General features: G+C 32.9%; 1 protein-coding gene across 4 annotated transcripts; it reads right to left on the bottom strand.

The window, feature by feature from the left end:
• Window positions 1–13,494: 13,494 nt before the first annotated feature.
• LOC122294118 (adenylylsulfatase HINT3-like) lies at window positions 13,495–20,704 on the bottom strand. Of its 4 annotated transcripts, none has more exons than XM_043102595.1 (6): window positions 20,177–20,704; window positions 19,557–19,633; window positions 17,211–17,268; window positions 15,385–15,451; window positions 13,962–14,017; window positions 13,495–13,857 (listed from the first exon to the last, which is right to left on the bottom strand). In XM_043102595.1, the coding sequence occupies exons 1-6, from the start codon at window positions 20,423–20,425 to the stop codon at window positions 13,753–13,755; spliced, it is 612 nt and encodes a 203-aa protein (XP_042958529.1). In that variant the 5' UTR covers window positions 20,426–20,704; the 3' UTR covers window positions 13,495–13,752. The 4 variants fall into 4 exon arrangements, 3 of the variants coding, with proteins under 3 accessions (XP_042958529.1, XP_042958530.1, XP_042958531.1); XM_043102596.1 differs by having other exon boundaries at window positions 13,974–14,017; XM_043102597.1 differs by lacking the exon at window positions 19,557–19,633 and adding an exon at window positions 19,236–19,291 and having other exon boundaries at window positions 20,177–20,700.
• Window positions 20,705–23,470: the final 2,766 nt, after the last annotated feature.

Below are 23,470 nucleotides of genomic sequence, written 5' to 3'. Positions count from 1 at the left end.
AAAGTGTGCTCCTTTTGTCATATGCCAAAAGTAAAAGATTAGGTTTGAAGTTTTTAAAAAATAAATGATGTTGTCTTTGACAATTGAAAAAGAAGAACCTTTTATTTAAATTTTTTGAAAAAGTGAATGATGTTGTATTTGATATGTGAATCTTTTTAAATTTGAATATGAAATCTCATATGCCTATAAATAGATCATTTGAGAGCTTCACATTCACAACATCCAGAGTATACAACATTCATCCAAAGCTTTCATTCTCTCTTCTCTAAGCATTGAGCCTTAATCCTTGTTCATTTTGAGAGAGATATAGTTTGTGCTGTATTGTTCTTATTTCACTCATTGAGGAGTGTTTTCTGATAACCTACCCACTATCAGCTCTTGTATCAGTAAAAGGGTGTGTATAACCCTTGTGTGTGTAGAAAGTGTTTTACACAGGGAATAGTTGAATCACCACGTGTAAGGTGATTGCAAGTATAGAGGGTGTTCTACACAGATCCTTTGTAGTGGTGTTGTTCAAAGGTGTAATAAGTTTCTATCTCCACCTGAAGGAGGTTGAATAGTGAATTTGGGAATCCTCAACGGGTAGCTTGAGGCGAGGACGTAAGCAGTGGGACCGAACCTCGTTAACATACTGAGTTTGCTTCTCTCTTACCCTTACTCTTTATATTTATTGCTATTTCGTATTTTGTTTGTATTTTATATTGTATATTTGATTTATAATTGTTATTTTTTTAATACAAATCAATTCACCCCCCTCTTGTGTTGTCATCTAGGCAACAATTGGTATCAGAGCTAAGAGCTCTATTATAAGATTAACTATCTTTTGAGTTAAGATCTTATGGCTAACATTGCAGATTCATTTGGTGAATGTCAATTTAGCAGTCGGCCTCCACTCTTTTGTAGAGACAATTACTCATTCTGGAAAGTTAGAAAGAGAATATTTCTTCAGGCTCAAGGTCGAGAAATCTGGAAATGCATTGTAAATGGACCTTATATTCCAACAAAAATGGTTGATGGAGTAAAGGTCAAAAAGGAAGAAGAAGAGTTTGATCGTGAAGACGATAGATTTTATACTTTGAATTTAACTGCTATGAATTTATTATTTAATGCTCTCAATGGAAATGAGTTTAATAGAATAATGACTTGCGCTACGGCAAAAGAAATTTGGGATAACTTGGAAGTTACTTATGAAGGAACTTCGCAAGTCAAGAAATCAAAAATTTATATTTTTACTCATGAATATGAAATGTTTAAGATGAATGATGATGAATCTATTTCTAGTATACACACTCGTTTTACTAACATCATAAACAGCTTGACAGCTCTTGTCAAAGTTTATTCCAAGGTGGAGATAGTAAGAAAAATTCTCAACTCTCTACCAAAACACTGAGAATCAAAAGTGACAGCGATTCTTGAAGTTAGAGACCTCAAGAAGCTCGAAGTGAATGAACTCATCGAGTCACTTATCACCCATGAGTACATATTGAAAAGAGGAGAAGAAGAAGGAAAGCCAAAGAAGAGCTTGGCAATTAAAGCTGTTCCTCATAAAAGTGAAAGTGATGAAGATGAGGAAAATGACGACAAAGATGAAGAAGTTGCGATTATAACAAGAAGAATTCAGAGGTTCTTAAAGAAAAATAAAACTCCTCCGAGGAAATCCTTCAAAAAGTTTTCCAAGAAAGATTCAGGTAAAAATGACACTTTAATTTGTTATAAATGCAATAAGTCTGGTCATATCAATCTAGATTGTCCTCTGCTAAAGAAAGATCGAAACAAGGGCAAGAAAGTAATGAAAGCTACATGAGATGATGATTCAAATAGCTCAGATAGTGAAGCAAGCAATGGAAAATCAGCAAATCTTTGTCTTATGGCTAAAGATGACATTGAGATAACAAATCTTGATAATATTGAAGATCCTTCATATGAAGAATTGCAAAATGTTTTAGAAGAGGTATATGAGGAACTTGAAAAATTGGGTATCAAGTATTCTGCTTTGAAAAAGAAAAATTTTTCTTTAACAAACGAAATTGATATTTTAAGAAAAGAAAGCATCGTTTTGAAATATGAAAATCTTGAGTTGAAGAAGAAGAAAACTGATTTAGAAAATATTATTGAAAATTTTACGAATGGAAAAAGAAATTTTGAAAAACTTCTTGGTAATCAAAGATGTGTTTTTGACAAGGCAGGCTTAGGATATATGCCAAAATAAAAATACAAACCTTATAAAAACTTCTTTGATAATCCTTCTACATCAAAGTCCAACATTCAAAATTCTTTTCATAAAAATAATTTTGTCAAAAAAAGATATTATTACTCAAGTTCTTCATATATGCCACATGCTATTTGTAATTTTTGTAATAGAAATGGTCATAATTATCATGCTTGTCCTATTAGAAGAAAGTATATAATGACTATTAGGGTCATATGGGTACCTAAAAATCTTGTTTCTTGTAATACTAATAAATAAAAGACCCAAAGAACTTGGGTACCAAGAAAAATCATTTTAATTGTCTTTTATAGGTATGCATGAAGTCCTCCACAAACAAAAACAAATGGTTTTTAGATAGTAGATGTTTAAGGCACATGACGGGAGACAAGACTGAGTTCTTTTATCTTAGATCTAAAGAAGAAGGACACGTGATATTTGGAGACAACTCGAAAGGGAAGATCGTGGGAATAGGTAAAATTGGTAATGAATCTTCTCTCATAATTGAAGGTCTAAAACATAATCTTTTGAGCATAAGTCAATTATGTGATAAAAGATTTACAGTTATTTTCAAAATAGATAAATGCATTATTTTGAATGAATATGATTGTAATATTTGTTTTATTACTTTTAGAATCAACAATATTTATACAATCGATTTTGAAGAAATTACCTCACAAGATGAAATTTGTTTTTCAGCTCAAAATGAAACTAGTTGGTTATGGCATAAAAGACTAGGTCATGCCAATATGGAACTTATTTCCAAACTTTCAAAAAATGATCTTGTGAGAGGTTTATCAAAAACAAATTTTCTTAAAGACAAAATTTGTGATGCATGCCAATTTGGTAAACAAACAAAAACTTCTTTTAAAACCAAGAAATATATTTCCACTACTAGACCATTGCAATTGATACACATGGATCTTTTTGGACCAAATATAGTTGCAAGTCTAGGAGGAAAATATTATGCATTTGTTATTGTTGTTGATTTCTCTAGATATACTTGGGTCATCTTTCTTGCTCATAAAGATGAGGCACATAATGTCTTTACCAAGTTATGCAAGAGAATTCAAAATGAAAATGGTTATACTATTTCAAGTATCCTAAGTGATAGGGGAAAAGAGTTTGTTAATAAAAATATTGAAACATTTTGTGATGAAAATAGTTTTGTGCATAATTTTTCTGCTCCTCGAACTCCTCAATAAAATGGGGTAGTAGAGAAGAAAAATAGATCTCTTTAAGATATGGCAAGAACAATGTTCAATAAGAACAACTTGCCTAGTTATTTTTGGGCCGAAGCGGTAAGTACTGCATGTTATGTTATAAATAGAGTTATGCTAAGATCTAAGTTAGATAAAACCCCCTATGAGCTTTGGAATGAGAAAAAACCCAACATTGGTTACTTTCATGTATTTGGATGCAAATGTTTTATTTTGAATAACATGGATAATTTAAGCAAGTTTGATGCAAAATCTGATGAAGGTATCTTTCTCGAGTATTCTATTAAGAGTAAAACTTATAGAGTATTCAATAAAAAGACTTTGACTGTACAAGAATCTATGCATGTAGTATTTGATTAATGTAATTTTCTACTCTCCAAGAAATCTATTGATGAAGAAGCAAGAGGTATAAATAACACGGAAAGTCTCAATCTCAACAAAGAGAACACAATAGAGGAAGTTCAACATGGAAACATCAGGAAAGACCATCAAAATTTAATACAAGATGCAACTAAATAGTGAAAATTTGTGAAAGATCATCCAGTGGAACAAATTTTAAGAGAACCTTCACGAGGTGTAAATACTCGATCATCTCTTAGAAATATTTGCAATCATACTGCTTTTCTATCTCAGATTGAACTCAAAAATATTGATGAATCACTTCTTGATGAATCTTGTATTCTAGCTATACAAGAAGAGTTGAATCAATTTGAAAGAAATGATGTTTGGACACTTGTTCTTAGACCCAAAAATCATACTATTATTGGAACAAAATGGGTTTTTAGAAATAAGAAAGATGAGTCCGGAGTCATTACTAGAAATAAGGCTCGACTTGTAGCCCAAGGTTTCAATCAAGAAGAAGGAATCGATTATGATGAGACATATGCACCTGTCGCAAGATTAGAAGTTATCCGAATGCTACTTGCATATGCTTGTTATAAAGATTTCAAACCTTTTCAAATGGATGTTAAAAGTGTTTTCTTAAATGGTTTTATAAATGAAGAGGTATATGTTGAGCAACCTCCAGGTTTTGAAAATCATATTTCCTCAAATTATGTTTTCAAATTCACAAAAGTACTATATGGACTCAAACAAGCTCCTAGAGCTTGGTACGAGAGATTCAGTGGTTTCTTAATAGAAAAAGGTTTTTCAAGAAGAAAAATCGATACAACTCTTTTTATTAAATATGAAAATGATGATATTCTTTTGATTCAGATTTATGTTGATGATATAATATTCGGTGCTACTAATGAAAATATGTGTCAAGTTTTTATTAAGACTTTACAGGAAGATAGTGAATATAATTGGTCACATACCATGAACAAGCCAAGCCTGTCATTTTACAAGGGACAACTTCCCTGTTATTCTGTCCAGCATCACTTTATCCGACCAAGTGGCTGACAAGCCATGTGAAACATCTGGTCCAAGCACTCAATCATGTGAACAAAACAGAAAAATGATATGATCAATGATTCAATGTACAGTAACAAAGTTGTGAGTGCTCCTCTTTTATTCTACCTTTATCTAAATGGGATGGAGATTGGGCTTTATCTGAACCTTCTTGTATTGAATAATAGGAGAAAAATGTTAAAATGTTCTGAAAACATTCGAAAAATAAAGAGTAGTGATAGACTAACAATCTATTCACAATTAATAAATAACTTTAAATATATTAATATTTTTTTATTATATTTTAACAAATCAAAAGAAAAGTCAAAATAAAATTAAAAATAATATAATTTTATTAGATAGTTGTATACAAGTTGTTAATAAGAACTAACTTTATCATTTTTTAAAAATAAAATACAAGTATTCATACTAATAGCACTTCTAATGGTTCTTGTAAAATACATTTTCTTTCAAAATATAAAGAAATGTTCTTAAGATACCACTTGGATTTTCTATTTAAAAATATTATACATCTTGCTACAGTGATCCCTTTGTGTGATCACTGTAGAGGATCCTGTTCATCAAATGTAAATATTTTTAATTACTTTTTCTTTTCTCTTTGTGTGATTTCTCATTTCTTCAAGTTCTTTTTATTTTCATTTCAGGCCCCTCTCTCTTGTAATCAGTCTCAGGCTTTTCAAATATCTATCTTGCATCTACCAGCTTTTGATTACTTCCAGTTAACTTTACCATATTCTGTAATACTTGAAATATTATTCATTTTGCCAGATTGAGTGTTGATATTTTAATAAAATTGAGCCTCTCATATTACTTATAGATCAACTATATTCACGAAATATACCGAAAAATGTTTTAAGAATATTCTTTTACAATTATCAAAAATGAATATTCTCATAATATACTTTGAGAATATTTTCATTATATAATCTATTTTTTTATTTTTTAAACTAATTTATATTTTGGTTTAGCTTATAAATTTGGATTAATTTAAAATAAAACATAATTATATGATATTGTATATGGAGAGATATTGCAAATATCAAAAGATATGATGATATTATTGGTAATTAGAGAAAATATTTGAAATGAATAAAAAAGAATAAAAAGTATAATATTTAAATGATATTAAGAAAAAATAGATAAGCTGATGTATGGTATATTGTAAAAGTCAATATGTAAAATAGAAAAAGTGAAATTTGATGTTGTTTTTTGAAGGATAGGATAAATAAGCTATTGAGAGTGCTCTAAGGCTTAAAACACAACATAGCCTGAAGAAATAAAATACAAACAAATTAAAAAATACAATAAAAAAAAAATTACAATGAGTAGCACGTGTAAAGTATTTTTACATATTAATACCTCTCCCTCTCTTCAAGATGGAAACTAAATGAAATGTACTTCCATCTTGGTGATTAAGCTCTGAAATTACTGAGATCCAAGAGGCTTAGTGAGTGCATCAGCAAGCTGGTGTTGAGAAGCAAGATGAAAAGTTTTGATAATTTCAACTTGAATCTTGTCACGGATGAAATGGCAGTCTTACTCAATAAGCTTAGTCCTTTCGTGAAAACTTGGATTCGTAATAATGTGCAAGACAACTTGATTGTCACAAAAAAGTTGAACACTATGAGTATGAGATACATGAAAATCATAGAGAAGACTTAAAATCTAAATAAATTCACATGTGGTGGAGGCCATGGCTCGATATTCAACCCCAGTTGAAGAATGAGAAACAGTCTGTTATTTTTTGGTTTTCTTAAAAATCAAAGAGTCACTAAAAAAAAAAAAACACAAAAACCAATGGTAGATCTCCTGTTGTCAGGGCAAGAAGTCCAATCTGAATCTACAAAAGCCTTCAATGTTAGTAAATTAGAGACTGGAAAAAATAATCCAAGGCCAACAGTGTTTAACATATTCTAAGACCTGATAAGCTGAATGTAGCTGAGGTTGTCTTGGTCGATCCATATACTAACAAAGTCTCTAAACAGAATATGATAAATCTGGCCTACCAATCAACCTTCGAAACACTATAGGATCTGGTAACAAGTCTACATCATCTTTACTAAGTTTCATACTCTACTTCATTGGAAAAGAAACTGGTTTTGAAGCTAAAAAACTAACATTTTGTAAAATTTTAAGGGCATAATTGTGTTGATATAATGAAATATCAGTAGAAGATTGGCTACTTCTAAGCTAAAAAAATATTTGAAAAAATTAAGATTGTATTTGGGTGTTGAGAATATCTTAACACTTCTCAATGTACTCTACTACTATTTATTAATTTATTATTACTTTTTACTTACTTTTTACTACTATTTATTATTTTTTACTGTTATTTAATATTTTATTATTATTATTTATAATATACCTCAACACTTAAACTTAACCTAAGATCTTTGAGTTTAAACTTGGTGTTAAGTAAAAGTTTTAAAGGATTAACAGATTGTAAATTACCTATCAATATGTCATCATATAGATTAATAGAGGAATAAAAAAAGGATTAGTAGACTTGGTAAACTCAAGTCTACCGGTGAATGGACTTGGAAAAAATTAAAATCAACAACTAGTGTCCTATGCCAATAATTACTTACCAGCTAGCAAGAGGGATGGACAGGTTGCCTTCCAAAACTGCTGCCTCTAAAATCAACACCGCAGTAAGTATTCGCATGCCATGAACAAGCCAAGCTGGCCTGTCATTTTATAAAGGATAACTTTTATTCTTTCCAGCATCACTTTATCCGACCAAGTGGCTGACACGCCAAATAAAGGGTCACGTGAAACATCTGATCCAAGCACTCAATCATGTAAACGAAAAAGAAAAATGATATTATCGATGTACAGTAATAAAGTTGTGAGTGCTCCTCTTTTATTCTACCTTTATCTAAAGGGGATGGAGATTGGGCTCTACAAAACCTAGAACCTTCTTGTGTTGAATAATAGGAGAAAATATTAAAATGTTCTGAAAACGTCCGAAAAATAAAATACAAGTATTTATACTAAGGCTTAAAACACAACACAGCCTGAAAAAATAAAATACAAACAAATGAAAAAATACAATAAAGAAAAATTACAATGAGTAGCACGTGTAAAGTATTTTTACATATTAATACCCTATTTAAGATGGAGAGTAAATGGAATGTACTCCCATCTTGGTGATTAAGTTCTGAAATTTTTGAGATCCAAGAGGCTTGGTGAGTACATCCGCAATCTAGTGTTGGAAAACAAGATGAAAAGTTTTAATAATTCCAGCTTGAATCTTGTCACGGATGAAATGACAGTCCAACTCAATGTGCTTAGTCCTTTCATAGAAAATCGAGTTCGCAGCAATGTGCAAGACAGCTGGACTGTCACATACCAACGAAAGAACTACATTTGAGTCAAAATTAAAGTATTGAATTTAGTTTTGGTGACTATTCCAGTTGAGATATTGGAATCAAAATATATCACTATGTTTCAATATACCATTTTGAAATAATCGTTATATACATAAATTATATTATATATAAAAAATTACATTTTTAAAATAATAAAACTATAATTTTAAAAACATATATACATGTTTAAAAAATTCAATAATACTTCTCGATACAAGTTTTAAATAAAACTTCAATTTGTTAAAAAAAATCATTTATATTCATTTAAAAGACAATAATAAATCTCAGTCCATGATTCCTGCATGAGTATGCCTCCTCTATATCAAGATACAATTTTATTCAAGAAAATTAAGAAGATCAAATGACTGAACCAAGTAATTAACATATATAGAGGGGAAAAGTATATATATAGGTAGGGGTTAGTGTTAATTAAAAAGTTGAAACAACTTCATGATATCACTAATGCCCAAAACATCAAACATAAACTGAAGAATAAAATCTCAGATCTGGGTCTCTGTTTTTTTTTTAAGGGATCTGGGTTTTAAACTGAAGAATTTTGTATTTGTTTCCGTGTGTTGGTTTGAATGGTTGTAGGTGGTAAAGTCTCATCTCTACATCAGTACATGCAAAAAATTTGTAATCTTTAGGACTGAGGCTCAACCGTTGTGGCTAACGATTTCATTTAGAATCCTTAAAAAGAAGGAACAATTTCAGTCGTAAAAGCCTGCAAAAACACAGTTTGCTTTATGTTTGATTTGATACAGTTAGTTATCTTCAAAGAGAAAGATAGTTCTTAAGAATTGAGCACAGTTTTTACGTACGTTGCAATTAACAGCTAGCTAGACGAAATATATACACTATATGTGTGTATACACACACATATATTATATATATCAGTCTATTAGATTATTTCAATTCTTGTTTCCACCCCAAAAGTTTAATATCCTACCAATCTTTTGTCAGGAAAAAAAAATTCCCACAGTTTTTAGTAGTTTTATAATTTTTAGAAAAAATCTGCTTGTAAGCAATTATGCGCACCAATAAGCACACAAATCCAATGTGATTGATTAGAAAGTTAGACTTTTATAATAAAAACTGTGTCAATTTGAATTTTGAATATGAAGACAGCGGCATTGGTATGTAAATCTTCTTTATATGTGTGTGTTCTTTATACTTAAATAGATTATTTAGCAGCTACATTTATTTTATCATAGGGTCCATTAAAAATACTTGGGCTTCAAATCTCGTTGAAGTTCCATGCAGTACTATTCTTAGTTTTCTTACTCATATCACGTGAAATTAGTTGAAACACAAAACTAACAAACTTATAATATTGATGAACGAAAATAGAAAAGAAAAGAAAAAACACATCTTCTGCTGGGGTGTTGGAAACATTAGTGAAAATTGGAATTGTGCGTTTGCTTTATTATACTAGCTAGTGATGAAATAAAAAGTTGAACTTCATCTCTAAACTGAACAAGAAAACAGAGTAGATCTTACTCACAAGGCCGGATGCGGGGTCGCCCCAAATTCAACTGCTTGTAAATCCCAGTGTAAAAAGTGATCCCCTGTCGAAGAAGAACTTACATAGATGGTTATATATAAAACACACGCATGCACTCATGGCGCTCACAGAACCGAAGAACATATATATATATAAGGTCTGTCATTGAATATTAATTAAGATCAACTTGGGTATTATCTATATTTTCACAAGGGTAATGATACAACAACTCATTTACTATTGCTTTACTATCTAACTATTTTTTTTTTTTTTATCCTTTAGCTATTAGAGTTTGGATTAAAGATCACAAAATATGATCTTCTTGCATAATTTAGAACAAAATAAATTCAATCAACCAAGACGGCTCAATACATTTCGGGACCTAAGGCTAAAATTTTGAATGAGTCATTTTTTTAAAAAAATAAAATAAAATAAAATAAATTTATTTTATTTTTACATTACATTTTTATTTACAAATAAAACCTATAGTTTTGCAAAGTAAGATTACTGATTAAGATTTTATACCATATTTTCAACTGATAACTAACTTTATTAGAAAATTTTTTATTTAGAGATGATTTTATCAAATCTAGTCTCTTAGGGCCTTTTAGGAACACAACTCATCTTAGGTATTCTCAATTATTCTCAAATTCAACTTTTTCTCTCTCATTTCATAAAATTTAATAAAATATCTTAACTTAAACTATTTTACTACTATTCACATATATTTTGAAATATTCTTAGCATTCAAACAAGCTCTAAAAGTAATTATAATCATTATTGTCAATAAAATTCTATAAAAAACTAAAGGAGGTGTAATAGAGAAGGATGTGGGGATAGTGGTGAAGTGGGCTAAAAGAGAGGGAGGTGGAGGTGACTAGAAGCTGTGATTGAACCTATAGTAACAATTGAGGGCAATATGACCATGTTTAAAACATACTTGGCAAGTGGGATGGGGGGAGAAAAATGGGAAGGTGAAGCTTGACCACCATTACGACCACTACCACGACCACGACCACGCCTTCGATAGCCTCCTCTGCCACGAGTAAACCCACGGCCTCGTGTGTGATTATCATTGGGAGATTTGTAAGTGAAATTTGCAAAGAATTCGGTGGTAGCAGTAAGATCAATTTATAAATCCTTGATTCATGAGTAAGTAAATGTTTGTAGACCTAAGAAGGACTAAGGGGATCCACCAGAGTAGTTATAAAAGTGACCACAGAGTCAAAATCAGAACCCAAACCATCCAAGAGATAGGTGATAAATTCAGAGGATGATAGAGTTTTACCAGCCGCGGCAAGTGTATCTCGAAGGAGTTTTGCCTTTTGATAATAGTCAGCTATGGAATCCAAACTTTTTTTTTTTTTTTTAAGTTACTAGCTAATATTGCACTTGCATGAGACGTGCTTGAGATTTTACAACAAAGAGATCAGCGAGAGTGACCCAAATCTCACGAGAGGTAGAGACATTCAAAACATGAGCAATGAGATTCTTAGATAAGGATGATATTAGAACACTCATAATGGCTTGATCTTGTTGTTGCCAAGTTAAGTATTTAGGGTTTGGTTTTTCCAAACTCTTATCAAGCAGGTGGGGAGGGTTAGTGGTTCCATCAACAAACCCAAACAGATTTTGACCTTTGAGGTAAGGCATGATCTAAGCCTTCCACAAGAGGTAATTATCATGACTGAATTTTCAATCACTAGGTGGGAAGGAGATGGGAGAGGAAGAACCGAGGGTTGGGGTGGAGAGGTTTGGGAATTTTCTTCCATGGGAGAACCTTAGACGCGAGTCTTACACGACTTTTGATACCATGTTTGATTTAAGATATACACGAAGGAATGGAAAATGTTCTCTGCATTTCTCATTGATTCACTACAGTACATTGTGGTGGTATTTATAGACTAAAGAAAGAATATTCTCTTCATAACAAAATGCTCAGGATTAAACAAGATGATGACATGTGTTATAACAATAACATCTTCTAGATTTTTCTGCATTGCTGTCGAGTGCTTGAGCGTCTTTTGGTGGAGCAGATGTTGCAGCTGATGGTGAAGATGATGCAGAGGTGATAGTGCTAATACCATCAAACATCCCCTAAATTATTTATGGAAATCGGTTTCAAATTACACTAACAATATTATGCCAAAAAAAAAAAAAAATGTACCAACAAAAATGCTAGCAAATATAATCTTAATTTGTTAAAATTTTAAATTATTAGGTGAATAGTTTCTAGGCCATAGACGCAGCACAAATCCGTTTGCATAGAAATCCTTGCAGGAGAATTGTAAACGACTTTCCAGTATTGAAAGCAAATGGAACCAGGAGACGATACCACGCATGAAATCAACCAAACATAAACGGGAAAACGGTTTATTTATTTTCACTTGTTTTCTTGCATTTCCTCCTTAAGATTTGCTCTGCATGCCAACGAGTTTATGGTGCGGTGAGAACAAGAGACCAGCTAAAGCAGTGTGAAAATGAGAGAAACCAAGTGGAGAGAGATGTATCGACCACCTCTCAGAGACTGAATCCAAATTAGGTTGCGACGGCGCTTGGTAACAAACAGAGAATCAGCACAAATGGAGAAGCAATCATGGTTGTAGAAGTGACACAACATACTCATTATGAAAAAAATAAATAAATATTAAAAATTAATTAATTTTTTAACAGTTAACTCCACTTTTTTAAAAAAATGAATATGCTATACTTGTACATCTCATGACTGTATCTAACATTACTCTATATAATACCCAATAATGGGAGGTTGAGGTGTTTTATACACCCTATTTACATCCAGTGCAAAGGAAAACTCTTTAACATTCTCTGATATTTTGCACCATCTCTTCTTCAAATGGACACCATTGGAAGACCAAATGGTAAATCTATTTCATAAACTGGAAGCTCCGAGCCTCCAACTTTCTCCACGTCCAAGAATCTCATCTAGGCATATTGTCAACTCACAGTTCTCTGTCTCATGTTTCACTGGTTTCCTTTCGGCTTTTCCAATTCTCGTTGGCTGGGCTTTTTGGGTTGTTATAGGACCTAATAGAAAACCAAGGCCTAAAGTCTAATCCAAACCAACCAAATCGGCCCATCTTGAGCGAGGGGTTGAGATCAATGTTGACTGGTTGGAATCGGCACCTTGGTACAATCCGGTCCAAGCAACAACCTCTTGATCGAGGTCAATGTGGTCCTTTGATTTTTCATTTAGCAAAAACCAAAAAGGAAGAAAAGGCAATGCATTTTCTCATGGCACCTCACGATCCCTCTCTCTGACCATATTTTTTCTTTTTAACTCAATGAAAAGTTATTTTTTTTATAGGGTGGGGGGTTTCAAACCCAACAAAGAACCGGGTTATTTGCCGTCAGGCTCTTAACTATTTAAAAAGTTACTTTTAGATGTTTGATTGATTAAGTTACTTCTTAAGATGTTTGATTGATTAGGTTGCATGCATGGTTTTCCTTTTATCAGTTGGGCTACATGATTTCTAACGAATAAAACAGACAACCTAGTTCAATACTTAGGTCGAATAATATATTTTTCCGACCCAACGGTGTGGGTTAAGCCGCTAAAGAGTGGCCTAATATGAGCCACCAAGGGGTGGCTTAGACCTGGGTTACCTCAAATAAGAATAAAACCGAAAACAAATCTCAATCGGGACAAAGCGTAGAGATTTGCTAATTAACAGATTTTTTTTTTCTTTTTCTTTTTTTTCTATGCGTAAAAGATGCATAAAGGAAAGAACTTTTGAGAATTTCTTGTTACCGAAAAGACCCCAATCGAACGTCAATCTAAATATTAAAAATAACAAAAATATATATACAACATAAGTTGGCAGAAAATTCATTAGTCATCAGTCCTGGTAGAAAAGAACAACTTATCAGCTCTAGTTAGTATGCAAAATATTATTAATGGAACATTAATATAACGAACAAGCATAGCTCTTCTTGAACACAATTGACAAGTTTAAAAGTATTCTGGTCCAACTTTAGGGGATGCCTCCGCAAACTCTGCAAATCTTTAACGTTAACATATCTCTAATGGAAGTTCTCTCCCAGGATTAACATATATGAACAAGCGATGAATATCTCAGAAGGCCACAAGCAATCTCGTGCTTTACGGGGAATGATATGAATATGAGTCTGAAATTACCATATCATATAGAAATATTAGCATGAGCATTTTCCTAGGTGTACTTTAAAGAAAAAGTCTCGCTTAAAAAAAAAAAAAAAATACAGTACTTAACGTGAAATATTACTTGGCCAGCTTCTGCACCATTGTTAACCAACAAGTTGAACGAATCTGTATGGAAAACTCCCAGTTAAGTTTTCACAGGGTTACAATATTCGTACAAATACCATAAACAGTTCATTATTGAAATTATGCTTCTGCGACATTGTTTACTGACAAGTTGAACGAAACTGTATGAAAAACTTAGAGTAATGATTCTTAGCGATACAATATTCCTCTTACAATTATGCAGGTATATTTGCAGTGCAATGGAGTGATCCAGCATCATGTACAGTTTCTGAGTACAGTTTGACTTTTTCAATCCAGAGAAAGGGCAAAGGCCCTCCCCCCAACCCAAGAAAGACACTTTTTTTTCGAGCAAGCAAGTTGCTTGAATGTCAGCAAGTGTTTTAAAAAATTATACTTGCCAACATTCAATGAAATCTTAGATTGGCCATCTATTGTCTAATATATTGTCATGAGGCATGAACTTAAAAGAGTGTTAGAGAAAATATTCAATAGATTTTTTTTTAATTATTTTTTATTTTTTATTTTTATGATTAATAAGAAACTTTATTACCAAGAACAGGCAAAGCCCAAGTACACAGGACGTATACAAAGAAAATACCTACATCTCTCTAGAAAACAAAAGAAAAGCTAGTTCAGAAAAAATTCAATAGATTTTGGGTAGCCCACTCAATTTTTAGCACCAACTCTCCATCATTGAGCATTGTACATGATGCCTACACTCACTTTGAATGGTTATTCAGTTGCTTTATTGAGTTCCAACATAATTACGTTGTTTTAGAGAAGTAAATCTGAATTAGAGGACCACTTTCAGAAGATTTGTGCCAGTCAATGCAAGCAGTACCAAAGATGTAAAATTGCACAAACAATGCTTTTGAGACTACTTCCTATAGATGGTGTTACCTATAACTTCATGGGTTAAATAAATATAATCATTTAGGCCATCAAAGCCAATTGTTAGCTCCCCCATTTCAATAGTGAAGGGACAGATATGGGCAGGGGAACCATCCTTTGGAATTTAGAAATACGAACTACATCTGGTGTCGAACTGAATGGAGCACCCTATGGTGTACGACATATGAAGTGCTTGGATCTTTATAATTTTAGAATTTAGCTTCTTTTTTTCTGTTTAAATTTTATGCTTCTCTTGTACCAGGCTTGCTTCCTTTTAACAGGTCCCACATCTGCATTCTCTTTTCTTTTTTCCCTCTACAGATGAAAAATGTCTAATTGAAGGGGTCACAGACCTACATCATGGGGTGAGAAGCCAATAAGACTAGTAAATCCTTATAGGTATACTTTATTCCAAAAATGTTTCTCACATATCGCAGGAGTGCCCTCAAACAAGAGCGAACATTAAAGAAACTAATAGAATCGTCGAATCTAACATGAGTGAACACATAAATACATACCACAACCAGTAGCTTTCATTATTGCACTGCTGATAAACGGCACTTTCGAACACATTACAGCTATCACCTGCACATAAGTTAACCAGGAGACATACAAGAAGAATTTCTACTTTTTTTTTTTATAAGTAATAAGAAATTTTATTAATAAGCATATTCCAGGTACACTGGAGGTATACATGTGAATACACCTATTTAGGATCTAGTAATTGATACAAGGAAATCTTGAAAACTGAGACCATTCAGCTCTAGAGCGATGGCCCACATAAATAAAGTCTTCCAAAAAAACCTCCTAAACTCTTCTATGGAACGTTCTTGATCCTCAAAAAGTCTATCATTTCTTTCACACCAAATACACCAAAGAATACAAAGAGGAGCCATCTTCCATACAGCCGCAATCTGTGGTGTCCCCGCAATTCCTATCCAGCTTGCAATTAATTCTATCACTCTTCCCGGCATGACCCATGCTATATCCATTCTGTTGAAGAAAAAATTCTAGATTTCCCGCACCCCAAACACGCACAAGGAGATATATTTATGCCTATATACGATACAAATTTTTGTAGAACCGTACTATTTGTATAGTGCATTGATAGACTTCTCAAACAACTTCAGCTAGTAGATGCAAATTTCAACCTACCAAGAGGTCAAGCTCCAAAGTTACAATTGTCAGCCTCCTCTCAACAAAAGTATGGTTTTTAATTAATTTCAGGTAAGCAGACATCAATCATGGTTAAAACCCCCACATATTTCAGTGTATTCAAAGAATTGAGTGATTGATCATCAACAAGTACCAACCAAAAGTAGAGAGAGAGGAGAGGACGAAGGCGATGTGGATCATAATAGAACTATGTTGAGACTACAGAAAAAATATAATCTATGTATGAGCTTCCTATTTTTGAAACTATGTTGAGACTATAGAAGTATGCATTTCTTCATAGTGATTTTGGTACAAAAGGCAGATTGGAAACCTTGAAAGTTCTGTTACAGACTCAGCTCATCACCTCCAGTATTGTTGTGATAAGCAATCCGGCGTATCTGATTTTGGTTTGCCATAAATTTAATTATCATTATTACTATTTTAAATTTCTTAGAGGAACCATGAATTATACAATCTCTCCAAATCTGAAAGGGTAAAGGTAAAGCAGGTGAAAAGCATGATAGATAATAAATGCTGGGAAACAAACTCAGAGGCCAACTGCATGTAATCAGAGATAGGTTCTTGGTTAAAACTAGGTATTGGTCATGGTGCTGTAGAGACATAAACTGGCTGTAAAGGGCCTTTATTATATCTGTTGTTCGTTAATGTAGTTACATTAAGGCTGTGTAGTAAGAAGAAGCTGATATATGATAACCTCCTCTTATTATTCACATTTTTTCCTACTAACCACACAATCCTAAATCGAGTTTCCACATACTCATGTCTCCCAACCAAATTGCACTAATTGTTGGTCAGATAAGGTTCACCAAACTCAATTTTTTGGGGGGTTTCCAACCCTTGATTTTGTACACGTAATTACAAATACTGTGTTTTGGCATTTATGCTAGAAAGATTAACCATGTACACTCAAATGCGAAAATGTTCTGTAGGAAGATACAACGGAAACATTCATGTGTTATGAATATCTACTCTACTACACATTCGGGAAGGTGTTATACACATAATGCAAACTGATTGTATTGATGTAGACTTAATACAGACTCTAGACCATTCGTGACAATACTATGCACATGATGCAGACAGATTGTATACATAAATGCTTTATAGAAATGATTACCAGCACATTGGCTTAATACAAACTTAAAAGTTTCAAGTGAGAATTACTTACATGTGGTGGAGTGGCTTTTAAGGAACAGAAATGAGATTTTGGGATGATAAGAGAATGCCTGGGAAACAAAAAAAACATGAAATACAATAAATAAGAGAAAGTATGATGTCAAAAGGCAATCAAGGATAATTCAAATTTTTGGCTTTAAAAATTTGGCAATGGGGTTACTTTTGGATCCAGGTACCTAGGAATTGCAAAAACTTCACCGTAACTTTCACATATTGACATATACTGATAATATTATGTATCTAATATGGATTTGGGGATAATCTTTACTTTTTGACAATTTGGGCTGGTTTGGATTTAGAGATGAGATGAGATGGTTCTAGATGAAATATTATTTTTTGACAAAATGTTATTAGAATATTATTTTTTAATATTAGTATTATTTTAGAACTTAAAAAAATTGAATTGTTTATTATATTTTGTATGGAAATTTGGAAAAGTATTAATAATGAGATGAGATTAGATGCTTTCTGAATCCAAATGGGGCCTTAGCATCCTTTTCTAACAATGTCAAGTGGGTATCCTCCATCATTATATTCCCATTTCTTGAGTGAAAACTTGTGTTGTCATCTCTTTCGAGCTTAAGATGAGGTTATATGCTTATATGATGCTAGATTTCTAGTAGCAACCAAAAAAATCTAAGAACTAAATAAAATGTTATGTTTGTTAAAGTATTCAACAAAACTTCAGAGACTGAATAAGCATCTTAAACTTGGAACAATAAAAAGTGTGTCTCTATGTACTTAACAATATAAAAGGGTCAATTTTCGGCAATCTATACGTACATTGATGCTCCTAATAACCTAGTTAGTTCTAAAACTCTACTTTAATCTCCAGTTAGAAATATTAGTAGAAATTATAATTATGTGCTTTGCATTATGGTATATTTACTGTTAGAAGGAAAGATTTTAGCTTAGAAAAAAAAAATAAAGGCCAGTGGGCCTATGAGTTGAACTATAACATGCAGTTCTCTACCATCTTTCTAATCCTCAATCCTTTTTTCTTTTTTTTCTTTTTTTGTTTTATAATGAGGAACCTTGGAGATTGTGCAAACACATCATGTCTTTTGCCCGGTTAAATCCTAGACCAATGTAACACATCCACATCACACGGATTAGTTAAATCATTGGCTTTTCACTAATATGATGTGGCCCCTAGAAATTACTTGCACCCAAGGACTCAAACCTAAAACCTCGATCCCCAAAAGTTTTTACCATCTAAGCTAGCTGAAACCTTCTCATAATTACAGTTTTCCAAAAGCAAGTTTCTTTTGGACTTTGGTCCTTAAGAGTTCTTCAAAGGCTAGAGATTTTTTAAAAAACCCCATTTTACATAGTTATTAAGCAGCATTTGAGCAAATACATTATAGAAGTTGGGTCAATTTTATTTTCATTACACTTGCTAAGACAATGACCCCACTTAACGTAAGCAGGCTAACCTAACATAAGCATATGGCAAAAACCTTGCCCTGTATCTGAAAGTTTTAAAAAATTGATTCACATTTTTACCTTATGTCAAGAGATAATGTCAGTTAGCATCACTTACACAAGAAGATCTCAAATGGATGCAGTTAATTACCAAATTTTAAACACCTATAACTTGGGTCAGGTGAGAATCATCCAGATTAAAAAACAATTATCATGGTTTAAATCAAAACGTATAATCATAGAAATCTCCAAGCTATCTGCAGGAGCAAAAGTTACTTTGCATTGAACGTTAAAACCATCAGGAGTGAAGAGACAGCATAAGTGCCAGCATGGTATATGGACTGAGTATACTTAGAGATTTACTTTAAGCTCTCAATTAGGCGCCACATAGGGAAAAAGTGAAACTCTTCAAGCAACATCCCTTAGAGTTACTTCATGATTAAAACAGTATGGCATTTTTAGGTATATATGCCCATAAAAGTATATGGACTAAGTTAAGATGTGGACATTAAACCACAGTGAACCCCAAAGTAGAACGAAACATGGCTAGCAATAGAATAATAAATTGAACCTTGGGTGCATGATACCTTACCCATGACTCAGAGGATTTGTATCCAATATGCATAGGCACGCATCATCTTCATAGAGCTGTGAGAATCAAATTCAATAGAGTAACAAAAAATGGAACCAAAGTGAATAGAGAATGTATTTTCACATCATAACATGTTATGAAGAGGCCCTTCACACTAAGCATAAGATTAGGCCTTGAGTCACAAATGAGGGATATACAAGATTTAGCAACTACAAGTGCTCAAAGCATCACCTGTAAAACAAAAAAAAAAAAAAAAAAAAGTGCTTAAAGCATCAAAAGTCAAGAAATATGGCAATATTGCCAAACATTTGGTGTTCTTACTTCTTCTTTAGAAAATTCTGACCAAGCATATTAAAATTCCTGTAGGGGACTTTGGGTTCAAAATCAAGTCTTATTCCCTGCTTCACAAGAAAAACTTCTAAGTAATAATAATAATAGTTAGCGGTTTGCCAGGAAATAATTAACAATATTTTCTTAAAATGTAGAAAAAGGTAAGAGGATTTCACGATGATGAGATTCACAAGACTTTTCCATGCAGTTAAACAAAAATAGTAAATCAATGATCCAACGATTACAGCAGAAAATTTGACCACTAGAAAAAAAATGTAAAAGAAATGGTGCACTATGCCTAGAGATACTTCCAGGAGACTCTTAAGTACCAAAAATAATAAGTAAGCAAATGTTTGACAACTAGGAAAAGGTTGAGAAAGGAAAATACATATATGCACACGACATACAGATTTTTAGTATGTGTGTGTTTTATATTTACACATTAAATTTCAATCACCAAATTGTCTTCTCGACTTAGTTCTCTGCATGTAAGCTCTCCAAATTTCGAAACCAAAATCACAAAAAACCGTGAAAATCGCTTTTCAATTTTCTTCCACTCTTCATCAATTTTCTCAGCATCCAAACAAAAATGATCCAATAAGCCGAATTACCTTGAGACCTGGTGATTCAACGCGCACAATCTTGCAGAAAACACAGTCGTTTTGCCGATCCTTCTCCTCAGAATCACGGAACCACTGTGTCTCACCCGAACCAGAAGCGCAATAGGAAAAGGAGAGGGCTGAAAAAAGTGGGATAGGAGTCCGACCCCGAGGCTGATTGGAACCGAGAGGGCAGAGATTGGAAGGGAGAATGGCGAGCCTCCGTGCCTCCATGTCAAGCGAAACCGAACCTTCTGACATGATGACTAGCTGTGGATATGGCTATGCCCATGATTTCCAGAGTTTTCTAAAGTGAGATTCTGATCTGAGAAGGCAGAGAAACAAACCAAAAAGGTCTGTTTTTCCTATTTTTTTTCGAGTATTCAGGGATTTATTGAGAGGATGGAGGTTCCGCGTGGTGGCGCTATAGTGACGTAGTCGAGGCTTGAGACAGAGGCCGTTGGTTAGCTTTGCTTTGCTTTATTATCCATATAGAGCTTTTGATTTTTTGTTTGCTCTTGCCCTGCTTTATTCATGGGACATGTGTCTGTTTGTTTTTAAAGAAGGAGAGTTTTGTGTTGTCTTTTGATCGTCTGCCCACGGCTTCGTTAGCCAGTCAGGAGTTCCAAACTTACAAGTGTCCACTAGAGTTTTGAGAAAGGGAAAAGCTTCAAACCGGCTAGGGTGTAAAGTAGAAGTTTACACCATCCAATAGAAAAAAAAAAGACACGTAAGCTTTTCATTTTGTTTACCATGAATATGACTGTATAATATTACCCTATGTTCTGTCTCCTTCCCCAAAATCCTCCCACAATCCTCTCTTTTTGTTTTTCTTTTTTCTTTTTTTGGAGGGCTTTTCCTTTCACTATCTCTCTCATCTCCAGTAATTCATCTATGTAAAATCTTAAATTGTCGGTGCTTTTCAATGAAGTCAAGCTCCATTGTTCATAAATAATTGGTTACTAGGCGACACGGGTCCCGTGAATATTAGTCAAAATGAACACTCACTTATTTTTCTTAACCCCTTTTCAGTTCACATCTTTTTTAATATATATGCACAAAAATGTGCTCCATGAGCATAGGTTGCAGCATCTGGTAGCCATGGCTAGGCTCAATGCATGTCCCTATGATTCAATGAAGGATGCGAGGGAGATTGATTGAAGGGTGAGCTTCCTCACTTCGGCCTGAGAAGAGTGAGAGAGATAGTGGGGGGCCAAGAATCAGGGTCGAAAATCAGACATTGAGGGGAGAGAGAGAGAAAGAGAGAGAGAGAGAGTGAAGGGGGGTGAAAGAAGATATAGAGGGGAGGGGAGAAACCGAAATTGGGAGAAGGGGAGAAACACTGCAACTAATTTTATTTTTTCTATAAAACCAATTTTATTTTACACTTCTTAAAATACATATGTGTTAAACTATAATTGGATGGTGTAAAATTGTATTTTTCACCTAATCTAGCTCCCAGGCACTCCCTTTGAGAAATTCTATTTGCTGTCTCTATTTAGAGTTTGCATGTACCTATTTTTTATTTAATAAAAAAAATATTCTTTTAGGAAGAATATTTTTATAATTTTAAAAAAATAAAAATAAAATTATCTAAACCTATATTCTAATCTCTAAATAAAAACTATACATAACATTATTCTAGAGTTTTTAATAAGCAAATTTTGCAAGACTTGGGTTAACAACGTCAAATTTTAATTTAATTTATTTATTTATTTATTTTCCTCCCAAGCAAGTATTGCATAATTATATGAAAAGATACACCTACAATATTTTATAAAATTATATTTTAAATTGAAAATATTTTTTTGAAACGTGATTATTTTTATAAGTTTTATTAAAACACCCCTTATTTAAAATATAAATATACAAAGGGTTGTGAGAATAGTTGTATGTATATGATTTTACAAACTAACAAGAGCTAGATTGATTTGAATTCGATATATAGTAGTCACTCCAATCATCAAAATTATTCTAAAAAATCTTATATCGGTCAATATTGAGTTTGATCTTCCAATTTGCGGTTAACAAGGACTTGTAAATAGCTGAAATGATCACTACATGGGAGTCTCCTTATAATACGATATATTTTAATCTCCAAGTTTGAGCTGCTTTAAGAGCTAATTTAGCCGTTGTAGCTTCTCCGAAGATAGGATTTGTTCTATCAATTTCTTTAGTCATAATAAAAATAAGTTCTTCTATGGATACGCATTTTAGCTGCTATACATCTTGAATTTCTAGTTGCCACATCAAAAGCAAAGGGATTGGATGTGAACAAAGGGATTATGATGTCATATGAGTTTGTTAGCTCAATATAGTTAAAACCATAGGTTAATTTTAAGAATTGGAATGGGAGAGGAATAAACATTTAGAGCTGATATAATAATTTTTATCGAGTCTTTAATTGTATCAAAGAAGCTGAGTCCTAATTCTTGTGTAGAAAAAAATCAAACACCAACAAAATTATATTGGGTGAACATTAGAGTAAAATAAGAATAACAAACAAAATATGCTAAATAAGTTAAGCTATTTGTCCCAACAAAAAATAATCATCAATTCTGCTTAGTTTGCCATATATCCATACAACATTATAACAAATAAGGTAAAAAGTTAAAACCAAGGCTTCATTTTCCTATCAAATATGCCTGATCCATAGGTTGAAACAAGCATGTCAAAAAGAAGGCAACATTGCATCAATACAAATAAAATGATGGGAACACTGGCCAATCCAATGATAGGAACAACAATCCAATATTTTCCACTTAACATAAGTAAAAGAGCAGCAAAAAAGGCTATCATCATAGTTGCAATAGAGACGAAGAGAGTGAAAAGGCCTATAATCATCCTTTTGGGCAAGGATATAAGAAAGTCTTCTTCTGCATAACGTGATGTGAGGATTCCCAAAAACATCAATACTGAAGTTGTGGAAGAAAATAGAGACACAGAATCAGTTACTATAAAAGAGTGTAAATAGTTTGTCATGCACGAGGATTGGCAAGCCTATATCTTGGTTGTTACTACCAGGAATGGTAAATGCTGCCACAAACATAATGGTAATGATGAGAGCGCCGACCACAGTAGAAGAAGTTGTCGTGTCCTTCATTCATCGCTCTCCCTCTTTTCTCATTTCTTGGTGGTCTCTCGTAAACAATTGTTTGGCAGTTAAACCCTCTTTGTTTAAAATTTCCTTAAAAGTGAGAGGGCAAATGCATTCCACCTCCTACATTTATTAAATAAAAATATGAGGAAAAAATCCCAACTAGAATATCATCAAGTGTTTTCTGTATTGCTTCTCCTTGGCTTCTA

Source organism: Carya illinoinensis, chromosome 14 (genome assembly GCF_018687715.1).
Source record: "Carya illinoinensis cultivar Pawnee chromosome 14, C.illinoinensisPawnee_v1, whole genome shotgun sequence".
In the NCBI taxonomy this organism is placed as follows: Eukaryota; Viridiplantae; Streptophyta; class Magnoliopsida; order Fagales; family Juglandaceae; genus Carya; species Carya illinoinensis.
This window is presented reverse-complemented; position numbering and strand designations above follow the sequence as displayed.

Bases quoted from the DNA above. Each gene is read 5' to 3' on its own strand.
- LOC122294118 (XM_043102595.1), bottom strand. From the start codon at position 20,425: ATGTCAGAAGGTTCGGTTTCGCTTGACATGGAGGCACGGAGGCTCGCC. The intron at 19,634-20,176 runs GTAATTCGGCTT...CTTGTGAAGCAG, and splicing joins TTGAATCACCAGGTCTCAAG to GGAATAAGACTTGATTTTGA. The intron at 17,269-19,556 runs GTAAGAACACCA...TTTGTTTCCCAG, and splicing joins CAGAATTTTCTAAAGAAGAA to GCATTCTCTTATCATCCCAA.